The sequence below is a fragment of the Dipodomys ordii genome, unplaced genomic scaffold, assembly GCF_000151885.1.
Source record: "Dipodomys ordii isolate 6190 unplaced genomic scaffold, Dord_2.0 Scaffold104, whole genome shotgun sequence".
Taxonomy (NCBI): Eukaryota; Metazoa; Chordata; class Mammalia; order Rodentia; family Heteromyidae; genus Dipodomys; species Dipodomys ordii.
In genome coordinates this window covers 3414868-3433443 of record NW_012267320.1, presented here as the reverse complement: position 1 = coordinate 3433443, position 18576 = coordinate 3414868, and the positions used below count along the sequence as shown (strand labels likewise).

At 42.7% G+C, this 18576-nt stretch overlaps 3 protein-coding genes across 3 annotated transcripts in view; all 3 read right to left on the bottom strand.

Annotated features, from left to right (window-relative positions):
- The window catches only part of Tmem50b (transmembrane protein 50B), a 33259-nt gene extending 32955 nt beyond the window's left edge, over positions 1–304 (bottom strand). Inside the window, exon 1 of the mRNA XM_013027470.1 lies at positions 192–304. The gene's annotated coding sequence lies outside the window, so the exon portion shown is untranslated. The remainder of the gene's footprint in view (positions 1–191) is intronic.
- Positions 305–1268: 964 nt separating this feature from the next.
- Dnajc28 (DnaJ (Hsp40) homolog, subfamily C, member 28) lies at positions 1269–6147 on the bottom strand. Its single transcript, XM_013027534.1, has 2 exons — positions 6061–6147; positions 1269–3673 (listed from the first exon to the last, which is right to left on the bottom strand). The coding sequence occupies exon 2, from the start codon at positions 3649–3651 to the stop codon at positions 2488–2490; it is 1164 nt and encodes a 387-aa protein (XP_012882988.1). The 5' UTR covers positions 3652–3673; positions 6061–6147; the 3' UTR covers positions 1269–2487.
- A 3251-nt stretch (positions 6148–9398) lies between these two features.
- The window catches only part of Gart (phosphoribosylglycinamide formyltransferase, phosphoribosylglycinamide synthetase, phosphoribosylaminoimidazole synthetase), a 38312-nt gene continuing 29134 nt past the window's right edge, over positions 9399–18576 (bottom strand). Inside the window, exons 14-21 of the mRNA XM_013027432.1 lie at positions 16220–16307; positions 15917–16002; positions 15528–15696; positions 13400–13546; positions 11790–11920; positions 11293–11434; positions 9829–9944; positions 9399–9729 (exon numbers count right to left, since the gene is read on the bottom strand). Of these exons, the coding sequence (XP_012882886.1) occupies positions 9538–9729; positions 9829–9944; positions 11293–11434; positions 11790–11920; positions 13400–13546; positions 15528–15696; positions 15917–16002; positions 16220–16307 (1071 nt within the window). The 3' untranslated portion in view covers positions 9399–9537. The remainder of the gene's footprint in view (positions 9730–9828; positions 9945–11292; positions 11435–11789; positions 11921–13399; positions 13547–15527; positions 15697–15916; positions 16003–16219; positions 16308–18576) is intronic.

Sequence of the window (18576 nt, the reverse complement as noted above, 5' to 3'; positions counted from 1 at the left end):
CGGCTGAGGGGGTGGCGGACGCGTGAGGGCCACGGCGGGTCCTCGGGCAGCAGCGGGGGCCGGAGGAGGCCCAGCCCCGCAGGTCAGGCGGCACCGGGCACACCGGGCCAGGGGCTACCGCAGCACTTCCCCAGCGGGCAAGTATCCCGAAAAAGAACCTGGAACTCTAGGCAACTAAGATGGCGACTCACTTAGAGAGAAAGGACTGTTTTTCCTCAGGGACCTCAGGAGAGCGCGCAGAGAGGTAAAATCGGCGCCGCAGCCAGGCCGGCGTCGACCCGCTCCACTTCAGCCGCGGAGCTCGGAGCAGCCGGCTAGAGCCAGGCGAGGATGCCGCTGGGGCGGGGCAACACGACGTGCTCACCACAGGAACCAATCGGCGCCCAGCAAGTGGCTCGATGGGGCGGGGCCTAGCCCCAAAGGGGCGGAGCTGGACGCCAGTGGGCGGAGAAAGGGAGTTAGCGGGGCACTGCGCGTGTAGACCGTAACAGCCAATCGGAAGCAGCCAGTGGCCGGCCTGGGACCAGGGGGAGTAGGAGGGCGGGGTGAGGTTGAGGACTCAGCCAGCCTTCTGGAGCAGTGGTCCAGACTTAGCGCCTAATGGTTTGTGGCAGTGTAGACCAGGTTAGTACTGGATCGTAAAAGAGGTGTCAGAAAACAACGCAACAAATTCTGACAGACTAGCTCAAAGCCCTTTGCTGGCTTGAAATTCGACTAAATAAGTCTCTTTCTATAAAAGGAATTTGCTCTCCTAACATGCAGAATCTATACCATAGTTTTCATTTCATTAATCAAAAATATTTTTAAAGCCATTTATTTGGTCAGACAAAAGATATAGTTATTACTACTATTAGGTGCTTATACAACACTAGACTACTGAGTAATCATTAAATTAACTTTATTAACCTCTTAACTTTATTAATATAGACATTTATGCATGTGGTAGAACTGAGTTGTTTGCTTATTTTCTCATTCATTGAAATATTCAATAGGAAACAAGTCTCATTACCCAATATTGAAAATGGTTTCACTGGTGTTTGTAGCAACGTAATTAGGCCTCTTATATCTAATTCGTTTTAAACAAAAATCATAATCATAGGTTTCTAACATGTTTTAAATCTGTAATTATTTTTAAAGCTGTATTTCCTGTCACAATTTTACAGAAATACATCACCATCACTTTTTAAAATCACATGTTAATATCCCCATTGTCTTAAATAGAAAGGCTCTAAATATCCTCTTGAAGATGTAGGTTTATTTAACTATGACACACTTTTCAAAATAATGGGTCTAAAAAATCAGAATGTTTGGAATATTAGGCTTCTGAGTGGCATTTATCTCCTAGCACTCTGGAAACAAAATCAGCTTCTCCTTTTAAAGTGCCCCATTCTTTGGCAAAAGCAACAATGTAGCCTCCCCTGTGGGAGGCCTCTCCCCAAAATATCCAGTCTCTGAAAGTGAACAAGACCCAACATGAAGCTCATGAATTATTAATTTCTGGTCAGTTGTCAAAGAGGTAAACACACAAAACTCAGACAGCTTGCCCTAAGACTGCAAATCAGGTCCCTAAGACAAGAAGTAAGGATTTTTCACATTGCTAACAAAACCTTTGGGAGAGGTCTGTTTTCAGACACAGGGAGACCTAAGATAACTGTATAGAAATGGCATTTCAATCTATAATCAGAGAAATTCAAAGTGAATTTTTACATTTGCATTGAGCTTAAAGAATTTTGCCCCTCTGGAAAGTGAGGAAAAATATATAAACCCTTTAAAGTGAATTCTCTAAATGACTACGTTGTATGAATGATTCTGTAGCCAATAAATCATGGAGTTAGGAAAAAGTACAACTTGGATGTTCAGTGTTTTCTTCATTCAGTACCTACAGAGACCACCTTTACAATAAGGAATAGTCAATCCTGATAAAGAAATTTCCTGATTTCAGTATTCCTCCATGTAGTGTGTGGCCCAAAAGTTTTGAGCTTTAGTAAGATCAGGAATTTACAAGCATCAAACTTGTACAAAGCATGTGTCATCTGGAGGTGCAGTTGGCTATATTTCACTATAACTTCAGTGTTTCGATGATACATACTTTGTATTTAAGTACTTGTTTGAAAATGGCAAGCAATGGCTGCTTTTATTAAAGCTTAAAACTATACTAAGCCTTATATAATACTCTGTATGATTCCTATGTGTGAGTCATAGTTCTTGACCATTCCACCCAGAGACTTAACATTTAAACCCTGGAATGGATTATTTCTTAAGTGGTTTCTCTTCTTTTCTGGATATATCCTCAGAGAAAAGCTGTCGAAGACTTCTCTGACTCCATTTCTTATAGTTTCCCCACACATCATCAAGGATACAATTATTTCATGAAAAGTAAAAAGACACAACATTCTCAAATTCTTGGGGCACAGCAATAACTTTCAGGCTCAATGGGGGAAGTCAGCACAACTGAAGGCAGTCTTGTGGCCATGAGCATCAAAATAGTCAGATTTTAATAAATTTCCAGAGATTCCACCAGTTTAAAACCCTTGCCTGGCTTCCAGTTGGTTTTCCTTCTCCTGGATTCTTGTCATTGGAGATTTTATCAGTGACTTCTTTTGTTTCTATAAAGGTCTCATACATCTTCTGGGCTCTGATAATTTCTTTCTGTGCATCAAAATGGACTTTTTGCCTGGTAAGGATGGGAACTATTAAATTAAAATCATTGATTCGCTTGTTGAGTTTTCTGATGTTTTCTTGGAACTGCTCACAGACCTGCTTCCACTGCTGCTGTTCCATTGCTGTCATTGGATTCCCAAGCTTTTTCCTTGATACTAAAATTGCTTCTCTGAGTTTCTCAATGGTATCTGTTATTTCTTTTTGCATTAAGATCCACTCGGGTTGGTACCCATTATCTATCAATATTCTGTTCAAGTTGTGAGTCATGGGATCAATATATGAACAGCCAGAAAACTTTTTTAGAGGTTTTCCTTTCCCACTGAGATTGTCAAAATCTCCTTTTGCCATTGATTCTTGAATAAGGTCCTCCACTAAACGCTCGATGGCTTGAGTGATCTTCTGTTCTCTACTGTGTCTTACATCTTGAACAGTTAAGCTACTAGTGAAATGCTGCCTTTGCAGTTTCTGCTTTCGATACTCCATCACTTGCTCAGCAGCACGGTCTGCCCTAAATTGCCTATACTGCTTCTCTCGTTGACTTGGGGTCCCAAAGCCAATACCTTCAAAACTTAAATAATGTCGGTGTTGGGGTGTATTGTATTTGAAATTTTCTTCCTCTTGTTCTGCTTCTTCAACTTTGTTCCGTCTGGCATTTGCTTCTTCAATCACATGGGAAAGCACATTCCTATAAGCTTCTTCAATCTTTATAAATGCTGCAGAATCAGCATTAGTAGAGCCGCTGTCTGGATGATATTGCTTGGCAAGCTGATGAAAAGATTCCCGGACGTCGTCTGCAGAGCAGCCTTCATTTAGATTCAGCAGCTTGTAATATTCCCTGATTTCCTTTTTGGATTTATGGGTAGACATCATCCTGTTTCTAACGACACTAAGGTACGGTAGCATTCTCACTAGAGTAGGAATCAATGAAGCACTCGTCAAATGGGATCTTAAGACCTGAGCCATCATCACATGCATTGAGTTTTTTAGCATATCCAGAGTTCTTCCTAACGATCTATGAAACAACAAATGATATAGGTTAGCAAGGTTGCACTATTAGCAGAGTTGTATTTTCAGCTATAAGAAAGGAAGTCTTGGGCTGGGAAGGTGGCTCAGTGGTAGAGCGCTTGCCTTGCATGCATGAGGCTTTGGGTTCGATTCCTCAGCACCACATAAGTGGAAAGAAAAAAAAAGCCGGAAGTGGTGCTGTGGCTCAAGTGGTAGAGTGCCCGCCTTCAGCTGAAGAGCTGAGGGACAGCGCCCAGGCCCAGAGTTCAGGCCCCACGACAGGACCCCAAAAAAAAGAATAAAAAAAAAAGAAATGGACTCATTACCTTCCTTATGTAACTGTAAACTCTCCCTCCCTTGTTCATCACCTTTACAATTAAAAAAATAAACATAAATAAATATGTGGCTAGGTAAAGAAGGAGACTGAACGGGCCTGAATATGGTAGGAGTACTTTATATGCATGTTTGAAAATAGAACAACGAGAACTGCTCTAATTGTTTTAAGAAGGAAAAGGGTGAAGAAGGGAAAGAGAAGAGGTGAGGTTGAGGGATACACTATATGTATGTTTGAAAATATTACAATGAAGCCCTCCTTGTATAGCTAATGCATACTAATAATAATGTATATAAATAAGCACATATATATTCTCTCCATAGAGAGGAACACACACACACACACACAAAAAAGGAAGTCTTATAGGGGTTGGGAATGTGGCTTAGTGGTAGAGTGCTTGCCTAGCATGCATGAAGCCCTCAGCACCACATAAACAGAAAAAGCTGGAAGTAGCACTATGGATCAAGTGGTAGAGCACTAGCCTTGAGCAAAAGAAGCTAAAGGACAGTGCCCATGCCCTGAGTTCAAGCCCCAGGACTGGCAAAAAAAAAAGGGGGGGGGACGTAGGGCCTGGCAGTGGTGGGTGGCTCATGCCTGTAATCCTGAGGTGGCTCCTCAGGAGGCTGAGACTTGAGGATTGCTTTCAAAGCCAGCCTGGATAGGGAAGTCCATGAAATTTTTTTTTTTTTTGTGGTCGGTCGTGGGGCTTGAACTCTGGACTTGGGCGCTGTCCCTCAGCTCTTCAGATCAAGGCTAGCGCACTACCGTTTGAGCCACAGTGCCACTTCCGGTTTTCTAGTGGTTTGTATTGGAGATGAGTCTCACAGACTTTCTTACCGGGGCTGGCTTTGAACCATGATCCTCAGATCTCGGCCAGAGCTAGGATTACAGGCGTGAGCCACAGGCGCCCGGCCCATGAAATTCTTATTTCCAATTACTGTGGCTCAAGTGGTAGAGAAATAGCAAAAAAAAAAAAAAAAAAAAAAAAAAGCTCAGGTATAGTGCCCAGGCTTTGAGTTCAGGCCAAGGACTAACACAAAAAACAAACAAACAAAAAAGTAGGGTATGAAGTTTCAAATACAATATGGGACAGTTTGTTCTACTGCTGCTATCACAATTTTTCTAGCTATATTTTACTGTAGCTGGAGAATGAATGTTGATGATGGTCAGCATCAATACATTGTGACTTAATCTGGATTCTACTTACTGACCACAGAATTTTAGAGCTTCAAAGTTCTTAGAAATTCCAATTGAAATTATATCATTATATGAGAAAACATAGGTCTAATTAGGGTTAATCAACTTAGTCAAGCCTCATAATAAGGTATAAGCAAAATATTTAGGATATAATACAGAGGCTTGCTTAATTTTATCCTCAGCAGGCTATACATTTAATCAGCACCAATTTTAAGTGTACCTTGTCATATTTTCGAGAATTTTCTCACAAAAAGACTTACTATACATGAAACAGAGAACATTAGAAAGAATGTTTGTACTTGGTACTAGATTGAAATAGTATCCAAAACAGTTTTTAGGAAGGAGCTATGTGCTAGGTGCAAGGAAAACCAAAACGAAAGGTTAGCAAACTCCCCACCCCAACCACAAATGTTCACTGGTATATTAAAGATGCTTGGTGCAATAGTGGAGAAAGACTTGTACACGGACAATGACGATGAAATACGGGAAACGGCTTAACTGTACTGAGGTTACATGTAAACACGAAAACAGAGCTCCTGGGAGCCCTTATTTGATGAGCAATTGCAGTCGTGGATTTTAGACTGCTGGATGGAGATAGTTATGTCTACAGGTGTGATTAGAAGAGGTGTCACTCCAGCTCTGGGACACGTCCCACCTGGACTCCTCACTCACCTTCACCTTCAGGGCCCAGGGGCTCAGGGCGCCCACCCCCAGGCGCATGCGCGCCACCTCGGTCTTGTGGCTCGGCGTAGCTGCAGCCCAGTTCCCTGCTTGTCTAACCCTAAGCCGCTCTACAACGAGGAGTGTCTAGGGGAGACGGAAAATAGAATCCACACTTGTCTGTGACAGATGACTTGGCTTACCATTACAAGTGGTCATCTCCCTTACATAACTTCACCCAAGAAGACACAGTCGGACAGCTCAGGAGGCTCGGGTCCGGCCCGGGAGCCATCAGCCCCGCCCCCAGCCCCCTCCCTGAGCGGAGGTGGTTCGGAAGATTGGGATTGTGGGAGTTGTAGTTCCCGGAAGGCGCCGTGGCAGCAGGCCTCCAGGGTATCTAGCGTGGCTGCTGGAATGCGTGAGGCTTGGCAACCGGTGTCCAGGCCTGGGGCGACGTGTGCAGGGTTTGCAGGATGAGCGGGGAGCCGGTGTCTTTGTGATTCGGAGGGTCGCTTGTTCAGGAGTAGGGAAGATTAGGCCGTTTGTCCCAACTGGATTTAAACAGTCCCTTCCGGGTCTGCAGGTGGAAACACCTGCGCTGAGACCTGAGCGATCTTCGCCCAAGTCGCCATGCTGCTTAAGAAACTAACCCAGACGTACTGAGCAGGTCTTTGGTAAAGCTAGTACTTGAGCCACAGCGCCACTGCTGGCTTTTTTCTTTTTGCTTATGTGGCGCTGAGGAATCGAACCGAGGTCCTTGTGCATGCAAGGCAAGCGCTCTACCGCTGAGCCACCTTCCCAGCCCTGTTCCTTTCTTATTAAATGTTGCAGCTTATGAGAATGTAAGGGTTACAGCAAAAATAGTGCTCATGTGCTTTAAACCAAGCCCTTCATTAATGTTTGTCTGTGAAATTTTGGCTGTTCCACGCCTCATTTCTCTGATCTATCCTGTCACAGAGCAATTTTTTTTTTTTTGTGCTGTTACTGGGGCTTGAACTTAGGACCTAGGTGCTATCCCTTAGTTTTTACACTGGAGGCTGGTGCTCTACCACTTGAACTGCTGGAGGTACAGCTAGATTTTTTTTTTTTTTGCTAGTTACTTGGAAATAAAGAGTCATGCTTGGTCTGGGAATGTGGCTTAGTAGTAAAATGCTTGCCTAGCATACATGAAGCTCTGGGTTTGATTCTTCAGTACCACATAAACAGAAAAAGCTTGACACTGTGGCTCAAGTGTTAGTGCTAGCCTTGAGCAAAAGAAGCACAGGGACAGTGCCCACCAGGACTGCCTTCCCCCCCAAAAAAAGTAAAAACAAAAACTTAAAATAACCATAATTTTCTGCCCAGGCTGGCTTACAATCATGATCCTCAGATCTCAGCTTCCTAAACAGCTAGATTACAAGCATGAGCCACTGGTGCCTGTCATTTTTAAAGAAAAAGCAACTTGTGAATTTTGAGACCTGGGTTGACTATTTTCTTTCTAGTACTTTTTAAGTACCTCAAAGATATTTCTCTATGCTTATCTGTAAAATGAGGACACCAACAAATAATAGAGGTGCATTTAGCATTTACTCTTTGCCATGCACTATGCTAAGTTCTTTATGTGTACCCTCTTTATCCTTACGACCATATGAGATACTATCATTTCCCCCATTTCATATAGGAAAATAATCATTGCATCAAGCTGATTTATTCTTGTGAGAATTATGCAATGTTTGTAAACCACTTGGCACAGAGACTGGTACATTAAGCAACAAAAAGGACCTATTAGGCTGGGAATGTGGTTTAGTGGTACAGTGCTTGCATGGCTGTGGCTCAAGTCTCAAGTGGTAGCCTTGAGCAAAAGAAGCTCAGGGACAGTGTCCAGGGCCTGAGTTCAAGCCCAAGGACTGGCAAAAAAAAAAAAAAAAAAAAAAAGATTTATCTTTAAAATAGTAAATAACCACTTTGTTCCTATGTTCTGTGTGTGTGTGTGTGCGCACACGCGCGTGTGCCAGGGCTGGGGCTTGAACTCAGAGGGCTCAGGTATTATCCCTTAGCTTTTTCACTCAAGGCTGGTGCTCTATTACTTCAAACACAGCTCTACTTCTAGCTTTTTGCTGGTTAATTGGAGATAAGTGTCTCATGGGTTTTCCATAAAAACATAAATAGTAAGCTAAAATCTGACTATCTTAGAAGCTACCAACAGAGGAATGTTTAATGATACTAAATGGGAGTTATTAAGAAATCTTATGGCTGGGAAGGTGGCTCAGTGGTAGAGCGCTTGCCTTGCATGCATGAGGCCCTGGGTTCGATTCCTCAGCACCACAGAGCAAAAAGAAAAAAAGCCAGAAGTGGCGCTGTGGCTCAGGTGGTAGAGTGCTAGCCTTGAGCTGAAGAGCTGAGGGACAACGCCCAGGCCCAGAGTTCAGGCTCCATGACTGGACCTCCCCAAGAAAAAGAAATATTATGGCAGCCAAGTATGGTTCAGATAACTGGAAAAGTCTCAGCTCAAACCAATACAGATACCATGAGGAAGATATATTTATTTGACCCTGATTCAGGTTAGGGTACTTTTTTTTTTCTTTTTGTTGGTCATGGGGCTTGGGTGCTGTCCTTGCACTCTTCAGCTCAGGACAAGTGCTCTACCTCTTGAGCCACAGTGCCACTTCTGGTTTTCTAGTGGTTTATTGGAGATGAATCTCTCAGACTTCCCTGCCTAGGCTGGCTTTGAACCATGATCCTCAGATCTTAGCCTCCTAAGTAGCTAGGATTACAGGTGTGTGCCACCGGCACCCGGCTGGTTAGGCTACTGTTATACATTGATCTCCCCCGCCCCCCCATTCCTGGGGCTTGAACTCAGGGCCTGAGCACTGTCCTTGAGCTTCTTCTAGCACTTTACCACTTGAGCCACAATGCCACTCAGAACTTTTCTTTTTATGTGGTGCTAAGGAATCGAACTCAGAGCTTTGTGCATGCTAGGCAAGCACTCTACTGCTAAGCCACATTCCCAGCCCTACTTTTTTTTTTCTTTTTGTTGGTCATGGGGCTTGAACTCTGGGCCTGAGTGTTGTTCCTCAGCTCTTCAGCTCAAGGCGAGTGCTCTACCACTTGAGCTACAGTGCTACTTCCAGTTTTCTGGTGGTTTATTGGAGATAAGAGTTTCACGGACTTTCCTGCCCGGGCTGGCTTTGAACCACGATCCTCAGATCTCACTCAGCCTCCTGAGTAGCTAGGATTACAGGCCTGAGCCTCTGGTGCCCAGCTCCAGCCTTACCTTTATACATTGAGAGTATACAAAAATATGAATAAAACCCAGGTGATATCATCGGTACCCCATCATGATTTCTTGCCCCACTGTAAGACAAACGTATTCCATGTTTTTCATTGAAGGTAAGAGAATTTATAAAGATGAGGGTGATGTTGGTCAGAAAAAGTCTGAATGACCAAGATCTCTTGTTAGGCTGTGAGTCAACTGAATTCTGAATGACTGGTTTGATTATAAACAGGAACGGTCCTAAAGAGAATTAGAAAGACTGTGAGAAATGTCTTAGCTATGCTACAGTCTTGTTTTTATAATGGTAAGGATGAGGTCATTTTTATTAGTAGCTTTTCATCTTTTGCTAATAAATCCATGATAAAAAGGCAACAAGCATACAGCCACAGTTCCTTCACAACTGGCTTCAACCCTCAGCCAGGGGGCTTCATTCCTCTTGGATCCAGCAGATCTTGCCATTTTTTCCAAGCTGTACAGTTCCGCTGGCCACCAGCTGGAGGGCTGCAGGAAATATTTTGTGTTCTGCTAATTTTACTCTTTCAGACAAAGTTTCAATAGTGTCACCCCTCTTCACTGGAACAGCTTCTTGTAAAATGATCTGTCCAGCATCTACATCTTCCTGGAAAAGGAGGTCAAAGTTTCAAGCTTTACTTTCCAGCCAGTGTAGTTTACATCTAAGCATTAATAGTGATATTTTGGCAAGAAAAGACATACTTACAGCTACAAAGTGTACTGTGCACCCAGTAATTGTGACTCCAGCTTCCAGAACTTGCTCATGAGCATTTGCACCCTTAAATGAAGGGAGCAAAGATGGGTGGATGTTCAGCATTTTCCCTAGAAATTAAAACAAAAAACAAAAAACCCATACTGTTGAGAATTCTAAAATCTTGTTTTTCTTTTTTTGGGGTCGATCGTGGGGCTTAAACTTTGGCCTAGGCACTGTCCCTGAGCTCTTCAGCTCAAGGCCTGCGCTCTACCACTTTGAGGAACAGCACCACTTCCAGTTTTCTGGTGGTTAATTGGAGATAAGAGTCTCATGGACTTTCCTGCCTGGGCTGGCTTTGAACTGTGAATCTCAAATCTCAGCCTTCTGAGTAGCTAGGATTACAGGTATGGGCCACCAGTGCCTGACTGAGTTTTTTTTTTTTTTCCTGTTAAAAAGTTATATTCCTATCGAAATCCAAGTCAATAGGATTTGGATTTCTGGGAAAGGCATTTTTACCAAACACAGAATGAAGTACTTGTCCAAGTAGGGGTAAGTAGCTGCTTTGATAAGCCAATCGAATGCTAGGGAAGCTAGATATCCAGAGTGGTGAGACTGAGGAGGGGAGGAGTGGTGGGAGACTGTCTATGCTGTACAGAAGGACTCTGGAAGAGTTAAGCTTGTTGTTGACACATACTGTTAAGGGGCAGGAGGGGCTGGGACATTGGCTCAGTGGTGGAGCGCTTGTCTAGCATGCCTGAGGCCATGGGTTTGATTCCTTGGTACCACATAAACAAAAATAAATAATAATTAAAAAAAGAAGAGGTGAGAGGTTCTTGTGTACTGCCTATGAACTTGACTTCTAACTACAAATTCTGTAGTAGTTAGTTCTGTGTGCCCATGGCCAACGGAATCATCTCTTATACTACTACAAGTACTCCAATTATCACTACAAGTACTCTAATTACCTTTGCCTAAACAAACATAAACTCCTTGGACTGAAAATGCACTTATTGCCCACTGTTCATAAAAATGGAAGAGGATGAGGTCAAAGCTTTTAAGGAAAAAGGGAAGACTACAAGACAGTATGTTTTCTAGCATCTTCTGGCAATGGGCTAATGCATCCTAGAGAGGATGATTGTTCATTCTGGTACACAGAACCACTTTTTGCTTCTCAACAAATGAAAGGAGCTTGTAAATAACTGTTTGGAAGATGGAATACCATTTTTCAGTAATGTGAAACAAAACTAGGTTACATTAGAAAGTGACTAATTACAGAAAGTTAAAACTGACAGAGAATAGGTTAATGAATCATTATCATGCCATTCTTTGGATTAGAGCAAAGGCAATTAAATATGACCTCGGTTAAAGCAAAACATCACAATAAATATTTCATTACTGAGACTGTGCCAAGCTGACCATTCTAGAGTCTATTTTCTATTCATTTCCCTATTTGTGATATCAAAAAGCTTTGCTTACCATCCCATTTTCTGACAAACGGGCCAGAGAGAATTCTCATGAATCCTGCAAGACAGACTATGTCTGTGGAAAACTCTTCAAGGACTTGGTCAACTGCATTGTCAAAATCTACACGACTTTTGTATAATTTATGATTTATTACCTGTAATAGAAAAAAGACAAGCATAGCCTTTTTTCAAGAAACTCTCAAAAAAAGTTAAAAATACAACTTTCATATAAACCAGACTTCACCACCTTTTGATGGAAATGACAGAGAATGGCAGGAGCAGCTTTTGAGGGAGATGATAGCGAATGGGCAGGATGGAGAGGGTAGGCCAAAGAGCATCCACCCAACATGTAAGCATGCAAAAACTTTTCTGGTAGACCCGTGGCAGCAGATTATGAGTTAAGTACATCCTGAAAAGGTTGGAGGTTTAGCTCAATGGTATTCCTGAGGGTTAAATCCTCAACCCAATACAAAGACAAACCACATCAGCCTATTTTCCCAAGTGACTTACTTTGGTGGGAATACCAGCTCTCTCTGCCTTGCTCAACCCAGCCACTTGGGCTTTGTTGGAGATTACAACAACAATGTGTGCAGAGCTCTTTGGATCCAGAGTACTGTCTATGAGTGCTTGGAGGTTCGATCCTGAAAAGGCAGGAAGAAACCAAGTGAAATCATCCTTCTGGAAAAGTATGCTGGGTGACGGTGGCTCACACCTACAATTTTAGCTACTCAGGAGACTGGGATCTGGAGGATCTGGTTCAAGACCAGCCCAGGCAGTAAAGTCCCTTAGACTTTTAATAACCAGCAGAAAGGCATGTTGGAGGCATGATGGCTCAAGTGGTAGAGCATTAATTAGCCTAGCAAGGAGAGATCCCTTAGTCATCTAACAAGAGGGAAGGGAGATGAAAGAGAAAGAAAGAGAGAGAAAGAAAGAGAAAGAAAGATGCAATTTTGAATGGCGGGGGGGGGGTATCAAGCTTTCTGAATTGTTTAGGAAAAACATTGGCAATATAGTTAATAGGCTTTTAACTTTCTGTTGGGATACTGGATTAGTAATTTGTCATTCCTGGTTCTAGTGTCTGTGTGTCTATCTATGTATCTATCTATCTAAAATTGCTCCTGCAAAATAACATGATCTAGCATTCCAGTAGAAACAGTGTCTAAAAGTGAAGGATGATGATGAGGATAAGCTGCTTAATCACAGAAAAAAAAATCTTCTGAAGAATAATAAATTATTCTGGATCATATAAGGGTTTCTTTGCTATACCATTAACTTGGATGTAAATACACCAAAACTGTACAGTCAGTCATATGTAAAACAATTGTACCTTTGGGACTGTACCCTAAAGAAATAATCATACATTTATTTAAAACGTTGTACATACAACCAAAGACAATAGTTTTTGTGTCTTCTTTTTTGTCAGTTGTGGGGCTTGAACTCTGGGCTTGGGCGCTGTCCCTGAGCTCTTCAGCTCAAGGTGAGAGCTCTACTTCTTGAGCCACAGCGCCACTTCCAGTTTTCTACTGGTTTATTAGAGATAAGTCTCATGGACTTTACTGCCCAGGCTGGCTTTGAACTGAGATCCTCAGATCTCAGCCTCTAGAGTATCTAGGATTACAGGCGTGAGCCACCGGCGCCCGGCAACAATAGTTTTTAAAGACTAATAATCTAAGATACAAGAGCTGGGATTTGCATTCTAGTTACTCTTTAGCCATCTTTCTCAAATTCCTTTTTTTTTTCTTCTGTGCTTGGCACTGGGCTTGAACTCAGGGGCAGGGCACTGTCCTTTAACTTTTATGCTCAGGGCTGGTTGGTGTTCTACCACCTGAGCCATAACTCTATACTTCTGGCTTCTTGGTGGTTAACTGAAGGAAAGAGTTTCGGGACTTTCTTGCCAGGGCTAGTTTTCATCCCAATCCTTATGTCTCAGCCTCCTGACTAGTTAGGATTACAGGTGTGAGCCATTGGTACCCAGCTTTATTTCTACTTTCTACCCCACATAATGCTGACAGTATTACAACTGGTTGTGTTTTTTGTGTGTATGGAGGGTGAGGGTAGGATATGGGGGGAGGGCACAGCAGGATGCTCAATACATCCAATGGAGAAAGTCAAGCTCTCACCTGTTCCAGATATCAGGACAGCCACTCTTGCCTTCTTTGGTTGGGTGGGGAGATGATTTTTCTGAGAGCCATTCACCAACAATGACCCATTTATGTTCATGGTTTCAATAAGATTCTTGACTTTCACTTGAGGGGAACCTTCATTTCAAATACAACCATAAAGAAGTAAACAACTTAGTAAGAATAATGGGTAGAAAATACTTTATGTAAATTTTGAAGTACTGTATTTTATTCTGAAAAGAAGTAGGAAATTAAAAAACAAAAATGGGTTTATATCATTTACCATTACTCATTTATAAAACTTCCTGAGAACATATATAGTAAGTTACTTCCATTAAGAGCTGAAGACCAGGGGCTGGGAAGGTGGCTCAGTGGTAGAGCGCTTGCCTTGCATGCCTGAGGCCCTGGGTTCGATTCCTCAGCACCACATAAGCAAAAAGAAAAAAGCTGGAAGTGGCGCTGTAGCTCAAGTGGTAGAGCGCTCGCCTTGAGCTGAAGAGCTGAGGGACAGCGCCCAGGCCCAGAGTTCAAGCCCCCACGACCGACAAAAAAAACCAAACCAAAACAAAAACAAACAAAAAACGAACAAATCCTATCAGGCAGGAATTAAAGCAATATAATACTAAATAGACTACTAAGAATAGTCTGCTATATCTTAGATGCCAGCTTCGTTTCTTTTCTTTTTTTTGTTGGTTGTGGGGCCTAAACTCTGGGCCTGGGCACTGTCCCTCAGCTCTTCAGCTCAAGGCTAGCACTCTACCACTTGAGCCACAGCGCCACTTGGCCTTTTTCTGCTCATGTGGTGCTGAGGAATCGAACCAGGGCCTCATGCATGTGAGGCAAGCAATCTACCACTGAGCCACCTTCCCAGCCCAGGGATGCCAACTTTCTTCCCCAAACCTTGTGATATGGTTAATCTCATAAAAATTATTATTGGGGGCCGAGGCTGTGGCTCCAGTGGTAATGAGCCTGCTGACAAGCAGGAGTGATGGAAAATGACTTAAGCTGAAAACACCTATTTTCTCACTTGACAGCCACATCCTGAAAAATTCCAGAAGTGCCCTTGCTGCAGACCATGCTAAATCATTCCTTCACCTCTCTCCTCCCCCAACACTCCCACAGTGGTTAAGAGACAGAATCTGTGCACGGAGGGCCATATAGTTTGGTGACACAGTTTGGTGACAAGGTGCTGTAAAAACTCCTTTCCTGAAACTCGAGATGAGATTCCCATTATGTATCAAGAGCCCCTGCTCCTGTTCCCATACGACCACCATCCCCCACCCCCCCCCCAGGACTTTACTTTTCTGCCTAATAAAAGATCTTCCTTGTAAGGAAATCACACCATTCCTTCTTTAGTTGGGCTGAAGGGAATATGGTTTCCCTTTGAGGTTTCAGTCCAATAAACTTGTTGACCCAAGGGTTTGTCTTTCTGATCTTTATTTAATCCTTGGGGACTTGGACTGGCCTAGCGCTGGTGGCTCACGCCTATAATCCTAGCTACTCAGGAGGCTGAGAACTGAGGATTGGGGTTCAAAGCCAGCCTGGGCAGGAAAGTCTATGAGAATAAACCACCAGAAAACCGGAAGTGGTGCTGTGGCTCAAGTGGTAGAGCGCTGGCCTTGAGCTGAAGAGCTGAGAGACAGTGCCCAGGCCGAGTTCAAGCCCCACGACCAACAAAAATAAAAACAAACGAATCATCAGAGTAACTATAATGCAACAAATGATCCTAAATAATTCTTTCACTTCAGACAGATTTGGCTCAAATTTCAATGTTGGTCCTTAAGTCCTTTCATTTGCTCTTGAATTATTTTTCATTTCTCAGATAATTCCTCCATTTAAAACACTATTAGAAGTCAGATGGCTCATTCCTGTAATCTAAGCTACTCTGGAGGCTGAAAGCTAAGGGTCACAGTTTGAAGCTAGCAAGAGAGAAAGTCTGAGACTCTTACCTCCAATTAGTCAGCAAAACAAGCCAGAAGTGGAAGTGTGGCTCCAGTGGTAGAGTGAATAAGCTGAGGGGCAGCACCGCGCTGAGTTTAAGCCTCAGGCACACACACAATCAAGCATGGAGCTTTGTTATGAGTCAGTTAACACATTCTAAGCCAACCTCTTGTTCCCTGGGGCTCACCTGTTATCTCTGTACCCTTCATGTAGGCTCCAGGATAACCTTTACTTGCCATGACAACCGTTATGGCAGAGTGGCTTTCCAGCCAAATCGGTAGAGATGCACTCAGTCGGCCATCTAGGGTGGACTGAATCACTTCATAAAGATCACTCTGAAGAAGTGGGAGGATTACCTAACCAAAATATAAAAATAAAAAAAATGAAAACATCAATTACCATGGCAGGTGAGATAAATGTATGTTTTCCTTAACATAGTATTTACCAGAGGTCTAGCAGAGCTTGCAAATGCTTCTCAGAGACAATGATATCAAAGCTAGAAATACGGAAATCACAACAATACACACCTCCCACAAAGTCATATTTTATCGTCACACTTTACTTATTATTACCCACCTGGCACTCTGGATCACCAAAACGGCAATTAAATTCCAGAACCTTCGGGCCGCCCTTGGTCAGCATTATGCCAGCATAGAGAATTCCTTTATTTAAAAAAAAAGACAAGAAGGAAATCGGTGACAATGACATATTTTATGACTACGCAATCTAGACCATATGCTACTAATATTCAATGTTTTGGAATAACCCTAAACGTTCTAACAATGGCAAATTGAAATATGGTTGCAAAAAACCCAGAAAACAAATGTTTCATCACAAGTGTAAAAACATTGTAAATGGTGCCCAGGCCCCTGTGCTCACCTGTATATGGCGCACCCTCTTGCTGCATGCCTTCCACCACCCTCTGAAGAACAGTGTTCTTAATTTCCAGTAACAAATCCATAGGAACCTACAAACATACAGAAACATATAAATATAAGTGGAGTTAAAAAAAATCAGGTTTTAAAGTATCAGCTGGGGGCTGGGAAGGTGGCTCAGTGGTAGAGCGCTTGCCTTGCATTCATGAGGACTTGGGCTCGATTCCTCAGCACCACATAAGCAAAAAGAAAAAAGCCGGAAGTGGTACTGTGGCTCAAGTGGTAGAGTGCTAGCCTTGAGCTGAAGAGCTGAGGGACAGCACCCAGGCCCAGAGTTCAGGCCCCACGACCAGATCCCCCCCCCAAAAAAAAAGAAAAAAAGAAAAAAGAAGTATCAGCTGGAAGAATGGAAGGAACAAGAAACTTCTTTCAGTTCACCACCCCAGGACAGGCTCATGTACTTATTAAAAATGCAAACTTATTAAAAACTCATTTATCATCCTTATGACGTAACATCAAGTATTTCAGCCTTAATCTTTACAGAATAGGAATGAAATCTAAGAGCTACAATATATTCCATACAAAAGGAAAAACGTATTCCACACAAGAGAACGCGTGAAGAATCGGAGCTCTTTGCCTGTGTTGTGTTGAGCTCTCAACACCTTGCCTAACAGATGGAAATTCAGTTCTGTTTTTTTGATGGTGCTAGAGGTTGAAGTGCATCTCTTGTTTTCTAGGTGGGTGCTCTACTACTTAAGCCACACCCCAGCCTTCTGGCTTTGGTTATTTTTCGCATGGGTCTCATGCTTGGGCCAGCCTCCATTTGTTTCTCAAATAATAGCTGTGTGCTTCATGCCCGGCAATTGATTGAGATGGGTTTTACTCAGGCTGGCCAAGAACTACAATCCTCCCAATCTCTGCTTCCCAAGTAGATGGGACTACTAGTGTGTGTTAGAGGGTCTATAAAAACCTGAAGTTTTAAGTAATAAATGCTCTGAATCTGGTAAATGAACACAACCAGAAGATGAATTATGTACTTATCATAAAACAACCGATCAGCCGATCATCATTTCATGAGTAAGATAAATTGCTAAACAAACTCATTAATTTTCAAAAACATTCCCTTAAAGTAGTTCACTCTAATTTCCTGAAAAATGTTAAAAGTGAAGAAAAACCCTCTCACCTTGATGCTTTTATATCCTTCCAATATACTTTATGCTTATTTCATAAGCATATACTTGTGAATCTGTTATAAATCTGATTGTGAAATCACTCTTACCAAAGGCAGTTTCAACATACTCACAAAGCCCAATAAAAAGTAGTTTGTGGGGGTGCTCGTGGCTCCTACCTATCATTCTAGCTACTTAGGGGGTGAGATGTGAGAATGGTGTGTTGGAGCCAGACTGGGCAGGAAAGTCCATTAGATTCTTATCTCTACTTAATCACCAAAATGCCAAAGAGGAGCTGGAGCTGAACTGGAGAGTGCTTGTCTAGAGAAAAAGAAGTATAATGCTGATCCTGGGCCTTTAATTCAATGCCTGGGCGCAGTCCCTGAGCTTTTCTGTTCAAGGCTACTACTCTTCACTTGGGCCACAGCTCCACTTCCAGCTTTCTCTTAGTTGTTTTTTGTTGGTCATGGCATGGGGCTTGAACTCAGGTCCTGGGCACTGTCCCTGAGCTTTTTTGCTTGAGGCTACTGCTCTACCACTTTACAGTGACACTTCCAGTTTTCTGGTGGTTCATTGGAGATAAGTCTTATAGACTTTCCTGCCCAGGGTTGGTTTTGAATTGTGATCCTCAGATTTCAGCCTCCTGAATAGCTAGGATTATAGGCGTAAGTCACCAGTATCTAGCCATTTTTAATATTATAATCAAGAACAATATCTAAAGGTGCTATATTAGCACAATTATGACCATCAGCAATGAAAAAAAAAAGGATGTTTCTGCAGTAGTAATATACTCATACTCCAAGATGCAGCTATTTATAAACACTGCCCAGAAATGGTTTGAAAACATTATCCAACAGTCATAAGTAGACAGTAACTTGGTCTCAATTAATATCTACCTCCCTTGTCCCATCCCCACTTTAAGTGCTGAGGCCCTGGAAATCCAAGCAGAGAAAGACAGTTTTAAAGTGTGTTTAAAATTGAATATAGAGGGGAGATGAGAGGATCTATTTGATTCTTACCATATTTCTTTTTTTTTTTTTTTTGGGTCCGGTCGTGGGCCTGAACTCTGGGTCTGGGCGCTGTCCCTCAGCTCTTGAGCTCAAGGCTAGCGCTCTACCACTTGAGCCACAGCGCCACTTCCGGCTTTTTTCTTTTTGCTTATGTGGTGCTGAGGAATTGAACCCAGGACCTC